A 9,847-nucleotide genomic window follows, 5' to 3' on the forward strand; every position below is an offset into this window, starting at 1 on the left:
ACACACACACACACACACACACACACATAACGTCCCTTTCTGTCATTCCCAATTATTCAGCATTTTTCGAAAAATTACAGTTTAATCGTTTAATATTTTTTGCGCTTATTTTCAAATATTGACAAACAATTAACTTGGATTTTAATAGAAACATGGAACGATCCAGTTACTCGCGATGCATACGTTGTGTCAGCGAACGTACTACAGTATTTTTCCTTTCGTTCATTCGTCTTAAAATAGAAAAAGTATAAGCGCAGTGGCGTCTTACGATATTTTGACGCAGGCTTTTTTTTGAGTTCCGATGGAACTTTCTCGACGCGCACGAACATTGGGTTCTAATTACGCTTTCGGGATCATGATTCCGTTACAGGTGGGCCTTTGAAAACTTTCGATGCTTCAAGGCCAGCTTGAATTTACCAGTCTTTGTACTTCTAAGGTATTCGGGGAAATATTACGCGCGCGCACGTGCGCACACACACGCACGCACGCACGCAATATATATCGTTATAAAAAATATCATTCATCGCGTTATAAATAATAAAAAAAAATGCAAAATACTATTTTTAAAAGCTTTCGGAAAGAAACTTGTTCGATACTTGAGCTTTCATAATAATACGACTGGTACAGTATTCAGAATAGTGCTTACACAAATCTTGATTGTTTTTATTCGCGAGCAAAATTAATCAAGTTCGAGAATGGAATTATTTTCGCAATAGATGTCACGGTCGTACTACGTCATGAACGTGAAGAGAATGATGAATGGCACACTTTTCGTATTCTTACGATATTATTACGATATTCTTACGAAGGAGCGTTACAATCGAGAAGTATAAAAGAATTTATTAAAAAATTAAGAACGTCCCGAGAGTGACTGGGAGAGAAGCAGTGCAATAACAGCCGAGATATTGCGCCTATTCATTTTTTTGTTGTTGTTTTATTTTGTCAGAAAGGGGGCCGGAGACGACCACTCGAAATATCTCACGGCAGCGAAAGCTGAGCTGTTACTTTTCAAGGAGGCAAGCGTCGAAATAGATCGATTCGCAGTTTGATACAAGTTTCGATAGAGAGAAGAGTAAAGTGGTACTTTTATAGAGAAGCATCCATTAGGCCGGAATCAGACTATGCATTGAAGATTAAAGATTGAAATTTCAGCAATAAGGAAAAAGAAATTTTGGCTCCTTTTGTTCTGATTGGTCAAACTACAATCTTTCAATCTTCAATCTCATTCTTCAATGCGTAGTCTGATTCCGGCCTTAGACTAGACGGTAAAACCGCAGGTCGCGAGTAACTCTATGAAGAAAGTGAAGTGAAGAATGTGACTACAATTCGCTCGTTTTCTTGATCCTAAATCACGATCCATAGAATACTGATTGTCGTCCCATTTGGAATGTAGGTCGCATCGTGGTGTATGTATAGAATATGGCGTTACTTGTTTTATCTTTCCTATCGCTCGATCGAAAGTTTTTGTCTGATTATATTTAAAAACTGACGCAGTCGACGAAAACGATAAACTGATGACACAAAGAAACCTGAAAAGGACACGCGTCGAAGACGCGTAATTTGCATATTTAAAGCATCGCTTTTTCCGCTCTCCTACATCTCGCTCACCGCAAAATGCGCCGTAGGTAATTAAAAGCAAGAGTACAGAGCGATATTTTTTCAGTTGTATAGACGCGACGGATCCGCAAGGCCTAGAATCGTATGTAGGGCGCGCGATGACAAGCGTCCGTTACATTTACCTTCTAACTGCAACTGCAAAGATTTAATCAATTTACGCAACGTTATACACATTCACATAAAGTATCACATTTTTTTTTCTATATATGCATAATTCAACGTGCAATAGATATTTTCATTTTCGGAAACAAACAAAAACAAAATGTATGTACATACCACGGAAAACGATTACGATTCGAATGCACCTGTCATTTTATAACAAAAATTTGCATCGCGCGAGGCATCATATTTTGCGAAATCGTAAAGAGACGTAGAAAAGCGGTTAGCGGAGAGGGGCATCTCGCGCGATGTATCTAGCATGGATATTCCTCTCTGCTACAATTTCCAATCCAATCAATCGAATCTTCAATCTTCCGCGAAGAGTATCGAGATTGACGCAAAGTGATGTGAAGTACTCACATCTTTGTAACATTAACAGGAACAATAGCCTTCGATGACAGATGAATATCGGAGATGAGTTCAATGGAGAATAGATTGGCGCCACGGCATAGCAACTCCCGTCCATCGGCGATAACGTTACACGGGGTTACGTCGAGTGCACCGCTCTGACAGCAGCGGATCCGCAAGAAAAGGATGATCGCCAAGATGACCGCTATCCCGCACCGACGTGACCGCGTGCACATACCGGCCGACCCTGTACGTGTCCGCCCGCGTAACTCACTTTCGCAGCTCTCTTTCCCGCTGGGTACACCGCGCCCAGAGCGAAGTCACCTCACCATTCTTCCTCGCGCTGTCCTTGGACGTCCGTACGTCCGTGGTCCACATCCGGGCACGCGTGTCACCGTCAACGCGAACACCCCCATAAGGAGTTGTCGCCACCGCCACCGCCGTTGTCGCAACCACCACTATCACCCACTATCGCCCACCACCACCACCACCACTACCACTATCGCCACAGCCGTCACCCGTCACAGTCTGCTGTTGCTGCTGCACCTTAAAGGGAAGGAAAACAGTAGAGATGACAGAACTATGTAGTTCGATAATTATAATCTCCAGCTTCAAAGAGATTCCACCGTTCACTCCGCGGTACAGTCACCAACTGATCCGATATTACGCATGGTGCCTGCACGGATTTCGTATATCGTGCATCCCCCCTACTCATCTTACCATCCTGTCCCCCAACACCCACCCTGAATCATTCGACGGACTTGACTTTCTCGATCCTGCCGCACGCGATGCGACCAGATGCGACGACTGTGGATGTAGAATTTGTTGCCTTTAGCGGACAGCGGAGATTGATTCGCTAGATTGTATTCGATCAAATTTTTGCAATATTATAGCTTCGCACTGGGATTATAACAATACTTATGTATAATACTTACAATTTTGCTCATAGTGTATATATATATATAACAACTCGCGATCGATACTCCTTTTTGGACTGTATCTCAAAGGGACTCTTCAAATTTCTTAATTTCCCAGACAGCACACAATATTTACAAAATATTTACAAAATATTTAGAAATATTTATAAGATTTATTTTAAATATTTTGTAAATATTTTTGTGGTTTTAGATTGCACAAATCATAAATATTTATTATAAATATTATAAAATACTTATTAGAATAGTTATAGTAAATGCTATGAAAATACTTAATGAGACATTATAATCCAAATAAAAAATACTTATTAGAAATATTTATTTATATTTATCATAAATATTGCATCAAATATTTAGTCTATATTTTAACAATATTTCGAATAAAACTTTATATAAGATATGTATAAAATATCTATATATAACATTTCAAAAAATGAATATTAATAAATATTTATCATAAATATTCTGTGCTGTCTGGGTTGTTATCATCATTTATTATTCTTATTTTTCACTGAGAAGTATGAAATCTTTCCAAGCCCTCTGCAAGCCGAAATTAATTATAGTTTTTCCTACTCGCTCGCGTTTGATAACATATATGGATTGATAAGATATATCAAATTACAATTTTTAAAGTAAAGCTTAAATAATAAATAAAGCGCAAAATAATAATACCTCTTTCAAGATTTTAATGGCAATTACGCTGGTATGACACAGTCCGACTAATGTCTAAATTCTAAGCAGAATCGTAAGACTCGTAACATATACTTATTCTTATAAGCTTGTAAGAATTTTTTTAATGCTTATACCTTCATACAATTAATATATTTTACAGACAGCTTCTTATTAGCCATAAAATTTACAAGAAATCGTAGATATTTATGTCTTACGATATATACGCATAAAATTAGAATACTAGTCATAAGTAATTCTTGCAAGTTTTACGAGAATACGTTACGAGTTTTATGATTCTGCTTAGAATTGACTCATAAATTTTAGATGTATACATTGGTATACATTCGGGATCATCGACCACTTTTTTTACGTTCTTACGTCTCGAAATATTGCACGTTAATCTTTTTTTATTATTAATTGCGACTAAATTTAACGTCAATTAACACAACAATAATTTACTTGTAGATCTCAAGTCAATTCGAATTCTCGCTATTTTATCAATATAATAGGGAAGAACCTGCGGAAAGACGTAAATAATGTCGGTAAAATAGATACGTACGCGGCGCTTTGCGACTAGTCCTGCCCTCTTGAGCTATTTTCTGTAACTCTTCTCTTCGCGAGAGAAATTGAATCCCTCTATTGATAACTGATCGACTGTGCTTTACATTATCGACAGTATCCGTTTACTGAATGCACCACCAATGTGTCGTGGCGCGCAATACGTGAAAACCACTTTGACCACTTTAACCACTTTGATGTTACACCACTGCACTGCTGTTGTTTTGTTTAAATCGAAATATTCGAAATAATGTCAAGCGTGGCAAGTAATGTCTTTGTTCAGATCGTGTTGTATATACCAGCAAAACTGTTACAAGTTATTTATCAATTGTAACACTCGTTAAACGAAATATCACATTAAAATGAAGACCGCTTTGATGGTAGCTGAAAAACCTTCTTTGGCGGCATCCCTGGCAAATATATTAAGCAGTGGACGATGTAGTACCAGAAAAGGTGCGTTATTGGCTCGAATTACTTTCTCTTTCACATTCCCTTTCGTGAATTTTCTCTATGGATGTCTCCAGGATTAAACGGCTCTTGTTCCGTCCACGAATGGGTAGGTCAGTTTAGATCCGAGACTGTCAATTTCAAAATGACCTCTGTATGTGGACACGTCATGACGTTGGATTTTATCGGAAAGTATAACAATTGGGACAAAGTAGATCCGGTAAGATAAGACGATAGATATGGCATTTTTGCATTTTTTATTATATAATTGTTTTTTTTTTTTTTTTTTTTTTTTAGGCAGAATTATTTTCCTGCTCAACTGAGAAAAAGGAAGCGGTACCGAAACTAAAAATACCATACTTTTTGGCCAAAGAAGGAGCTCATTGCGATTATTTAGTATTATGGTTAGATTGCGATAAAGAGGGTGAAAATATTTGCTTTGAAGTTATAAATGCAGTGCAGCAAGGAATGCATAGGAAATTACATATAAATGCAAGTGGCTTATACATTGTTTGTATAACAACATTGTTTGTTGCTTGCAGATATTAAAGCTATTGAATCTTTTCATATAATAAATTGTTGATCATAATTTAAGGATCCATTCTATCTTGTGGTTTGAAAAAAAGCGATTTTTGACAATTTTTCGAGAAAATAATGGGGATACATACTTCATTGTTTTTACATGTTATTTTTATATTTTTCTCTTTAATTTTAAATTTTATGAAGTCAATGTGTTGACTGTTAGTCTATATAAAGTTTTTCGGGAAGATTCCTCTCCGAACATGGCATCAATGCAAGTATTGCAGATCGCACCAGTCATCTGAAAGAGTTCAAAAAACGATTTCCTGTTTAGAAAGAATGTCTACAGGATAAACTTTGATAATTGACTTTACATAAAAATTAACAAAATGGTGGTTATTTGAAAAAAAAAGTTTGATTTTTTACCTTAAATTGTGCTCTTGCTTTTGCGATAAAAAAAGTATCATTGATATTGATATAATTGTAGTCTATCCAGAAAGGTAGAAAAAAACATTGCTCTACAATCGTGCAAAATTTGAAAGCGATGGATTGAATAGTTTTTGCTCTATTACTTTTGCTAGATCGAAAAGTGTTGTTTCGAGAAAAATGCGTTAAAAATTTTCATGTTTACTTTTTGTATTGTTTATACCTATATTTACCACGTTAAGGGCTTCAACACAATATTTTACACACTTGGGGCTATCAATTATATAAACAAAATTTTTTTCAATTTTGTAACCCCAGCAAGATAGAATGAACTCTTAAATATTTTTATTGTATTAATAAATAGAGCTTTCTTTTTAATAGGATATATGGCGAGCACGGTTTTCTGCTATTACAGAGAAAGATATAAAATCCGCTTTGGCCAATCTAATAAAGCCCAATGAAAACGAAGCGAAAAGTGTCGATGCACGTCAGGAGTTAGATTTGCGAATAGGCTGTGCATTTACTAGATATCAAACTAAATTTTTCCAAGTATATCACAATTTTTGCCTTGTTATATTTTAAACATCTTAGAATACATATGAGTGTTATACTTTTAGGGCAAGTATGGAGATTTAGATGTATCTCTTATTTCTTATGGTCCGTGCCAAACGCCAACATTAGGATTCTGTGTACAAAGACACGATGAAATTCAGACTTTCAAGCCAGATCCATATTGGGTATTGCAGGTAACTGTATTGTATTTTGGAATTCCTATACAAACGTTTTTCTTATATTTTCTTTTTATTTAAATTTTCTTTTATCTATATGACAATGTTAAATGATATTATCTTTTTGTTACTTTGAGGTAACTGTCAAGTCTCCTGATGGTCAAGATATTGTATTAAGTTGGAATCGTGTACGTTCCTTTGATAAAGAAGTTGCAAGCATGTTTTTAAGCCACGTTAAAGAATATGATCAAGCAACGTGAGTTGTACATGTTTAAATGTTTAAAAATCTTAATATGTTGAAAAGACTACATCATTCGAAATAAATTGTGTATAGCGTAGTGAGTGTACAAAGTACAGAAAAATGCAAATCGCGACCTATAGCATTAAATACAGTAGAGCTGATGCGAGTCGCCAGTTCTGGATTGGGTATGGGTCCACAGCATGCTATGCAAATTGCAGAAAGACTTTATACTCAAGGATACATAAGTTATCCACGAACAGAGACAACATCGTATCCTGAAAATTTTGATCTGCTGTAAGAATCTTACTGCTTGATTATTTAATGGTTATTTTTAATTTGCACATGTATGTACATCATACTTGATATTACAATAATTTTTATTTTATTCAAGTTCAACATTAAAACAACAGCAGAATAGCTCAGAATGGGGCGAAGAAGTTCGCAAGATAATAGCAGCTGGAATCAATAGACCAAAGAAAGGCCATGATGCAGGTGATCATCCGCCTATAACACCCATGAAACATGCAACCAGAAACGAACTCGATGGTGATTTGTGGAGATTGTATGATTATATAACGCGACATTTTATTGCTACGGTATGTTGAAAATTGAGATAATTGAGATAAAACTTTGAAGTGATCCTTACTTGCATATGTATGTATTTTTTCTTCCTACCTCCCTTTCTCTCTCTGTTTCGATTTTCGAATCGTAGCTGGCACGGGATTGTAGGTACTTGAGTACTACAGTAAAATTTGAGATAGGCATGGAAATATTTACAACTACTGGTCACAGTCTATTAAGTCCTGGCTACACGAGTATTCTTACTTGGCAAGCACTTGGCAATAATGATACCCTGCCGAAATTTATATCCGATGAGAAAGTAAACATACAAGAGGTAAAAATGATTTTTGTTACATTATATTTATTTGCTTGTATTTTTAGTTTCAAACAGAAAATATTATGCAAAATGACGTGTAGTGTAGAATGTCCTGTTTTATTGTTATAGGCCAAATTAGTTGAATGTTATACACAACCGCCAGATTATTTAACAGAGGCAGAATTAATATCTCTCATGGAAAAACATGGCATTGGAACAGACGCTTCGATTCCTGTACATATAAATAACATCTGCATTAGAAATTATGTTACTGTTGCAGCAGGTAGAAAATTAATACCTACTTCTCTTGGTATCGTTTTGGTCCATGGATACCAAAAGGTATCTTTGATTTCATTTTTTCTACTTGACACAATGATAAATCTTGTATAAAACATACATGTGTCCCCTTTACATTAGATAGATCCTGAATTGGTTTTGCCCACAATGAGATCTGCAGTAGAAGAACAATTAAATCTAATAGCATTAGGTCGAGCTGACTTTTATGCTGTACTACAACATACCGTAGAAATTTTTAAACAAAAATTTCATTATTTTGTACAAAGTATAGAAGCTATGGATCAGTTGTTCGAAGTGTCGTTTTCGCCGCTATCGGCTTCCGGCAAAGCACACTCCAGGTAAACAATTATAATGACAATTATATTCATCCTTTGCTTTGTATAACATTCCACTATATTTATTTGCTCTTTTTTCGATGTCTTATTATTGATATATGTTGCAGATGTGGTAAATGTCGTCGATACATGAAATACATACAAACTAAGCCATCTAGAATGCATTGCGCGCATTGTAACGAAACTTACAATTTACCACAAAATGGGAACATACGAATATACAAAGAATTAAAATGTCCATTGGACGACTTTGAATTACTTTCATGGTCGACCGGAACACGAGGAAAAAGTTACACATTTTGTCCATACTGTTACAACAATCCACCATTCAGGTATGTTTACACAGTTGTATGTATTGTAATTTAATTTAAGTGTAAAGGAAGACTGAATATTCTTTCAAATTTAGGGATATGAAGAAAGGAATGAGCGGATGCAATTCATGCACGCATCCGACATGCCCGCACGGTATGAATTCAAATGGCTTATCCAGTTGTTTGGAATGCGATCTAGGTATACTTGTACTCGATCCTTCGGCTGCACCTAAGTGGAAATTAGGATGTAATCGTTGCGATGTTATTATCCATTTATTTGAGAACGCGCATAAAGTGACAGTTGATACAGATACGTGTGATTGCGGTGCACAATTAGTAACTGTCGAATATAAACAGGTGAGGAAACAGTATTTATTCTGAAACAAACATGCATCTGCATATCTTTTTTGGTTTCAGGACAAAAGTAAACTTCCCAACGAAGTGACCGAAATGTCTGGTTGCGTGTTTTGCACCCCAGCTTTTGCTGCGTTAGTAGAAAAGCATCGTGCAGTAGCTTCGAAACCAGTCGTCACGCGTGGTCGGGGTCATGCCAAAAGTCGTAACCGAGGCAAACCTAAACCACCAAAGGACAAAATGGCACAACTGGCAGCATATTTCGTATAATGAATCGTTTAGAGCTGCATATATTATAAAGCCATTTATGTGTGTGTATCTCATCTCATTCTTTGCAAATAAATTCCTATCATAGCATCTTATAACATTTTATAAGAATGATGGTAGTAATGGTTATATAATCATTTTCATGCTTTCTATTAAATAATAGAATCTCACAATGTATTAATTACAACGTGTTTTGTAGAACAATGTGTTTTATTAAAGAAATTTGACAAGTTTTGACGAAAATTCTAATTCATGGACAGAATATTAAAAATTCTTGATAAAAGTTTATATGTTTAAAAGGTTTAGAATGTAAGATTTATTTTTAAATAGAATCGTGAAAAAGATACGGAGCGGTTCGAACATGATTCTGATTTAAAATCTTTAAAAAACTTTATAAAAAAAGAATACTGCTGTAATTTTATTTCATTGAAATATTGAAAAAGTTCCAACTCTTTTTATGATTATACTTGTTAAACGTTTAAAGAGTGTTAATTCATATGCTCAGATGATCCATAAATGTAAAATTTGAGGACGCATTATCCGTAGTTATTCCTTGAGTTTTTGATGAATTAATATTGTACTCTGCTATAGTGTTTTGAAATGGCGCTGCAATTTCTTTACCAGAATGTCGACCTTTTGCAGGAATAAAATCCAATACGAAGGACTGAATTTTCCAATTGCAATCAATGTAATGAGCAGTAATTCCGTAAAATGATTTGTTCGATATTGCTGTCCACCCATCCATTGTAAATGATA

General features: G+C 35.4%; 2 protein-coding genes across 3 annotated transcripts in view; one reads left to right on the forward strand and one right to left on the reverse strand.

The window, feature by feature from the left end:
- The window catches only part of rk (G-protein coupled receptor rickets), a 10,763-nt gene extending 7,816 nt beyond the window's left edge, over nucleotides 1–2,947 (reverse strand). For both annotated transcript variants that reach the window (XM_018517884.1, XM_018517883.1), the window contains exon 1: nucleotides 2,137–2,947. In XM_018517884.1, the coding sequence (XP_018373386.1) occupies nucleotides 2,137–2,360 (224 nt within the window). In that variant the 5' untranslated portion in view covers nucleotides 2,361–2,947. The remainder of the gene's footprint in view (nucleotides 1–2,136) is intronic.
- Nucleotides 2,948–4,459: 1,512 nt separating this feature from the next.
- On the forward strand, nucleotides 4,460–9,175 carry Top3beta (DNA topoisomerase 3-beta). Its single transcript, XM_018517885.1, has 14 exons — nucleotides 4,460–4,742; nucleotides 4,814–4,956; nucleotides 5,034–5,228; nucleotides 6,063–6,230; nucleotides 6,299–6,427; nucleotides 6,547–6,665; nucleotides 6,744–6,944; nucleotides 7,042–7,246; nucleotides 7,363–7,545; nucleotides 7,657–7,866; nucleotides 7,945–8,162; nucleotides 8,267–8,491; nucleotides 8,566–8,827; nucleotides 8,888–9,175. The coding sequence occupies exons 1-14, from the start codon at nucleotides 4,652–4,654 to the stop codon at nucleotides 9,092–9,094; spliced, it is 2,556 nt and encodes an 851-aa protein (XP_018373387.1). The 5' UTR covers nucleotides 4,460–4,651; the 3' UTR covers nucleotides 9,095–9,175.
- The last annotated feature ends 672 nt before the right edge of the window (nucleotides 9,176–9,847 follow it).

Source organism: Trachymyrmex cornetzi, unplaced genomic scaffold, assembly GCF_001594075.2.
Source record: "Trachymyrmex cornetzi isolate Tcor2-1 unplaced genomic scaffold, Tcor1.1 scaffold728, whole genome shotgun sequence".
Lineage (NCBI taxonomy): Eukaryota > Metazoa > Arthropoda > Insecta > Hymenoptera > Formicidae > Trachymyrmex > Trachymyrmex cornetzi.

What these genes read in the sequence shown, in the direction of transcription:
- Top3beta (XM_018517885.1), top strand. Translation starts at nt 4,652, where the DNA reads ATGAAGACCGCTTTGATGGTAGCTGAAAAACCTTCTTTGGCGGCATCC. An exon ending in TACAACAATCCACCATTCAG is followed by an intron (nt 8,492 to 8,565) that starts GTATGTTTACAC and finishes TTTCAAATTTAG; the next exon opens with GGATATGAAGAAAGGAATGA. An exon ending in TAACTGTCGAATATAAACAG is followed by an intron (nt 8,828 to 8,887) that starts GTGAGGAAACAG and finishes TTTTGGTTTCAG; the next exon opens with GACAAAAGTAAACTTCCCAA.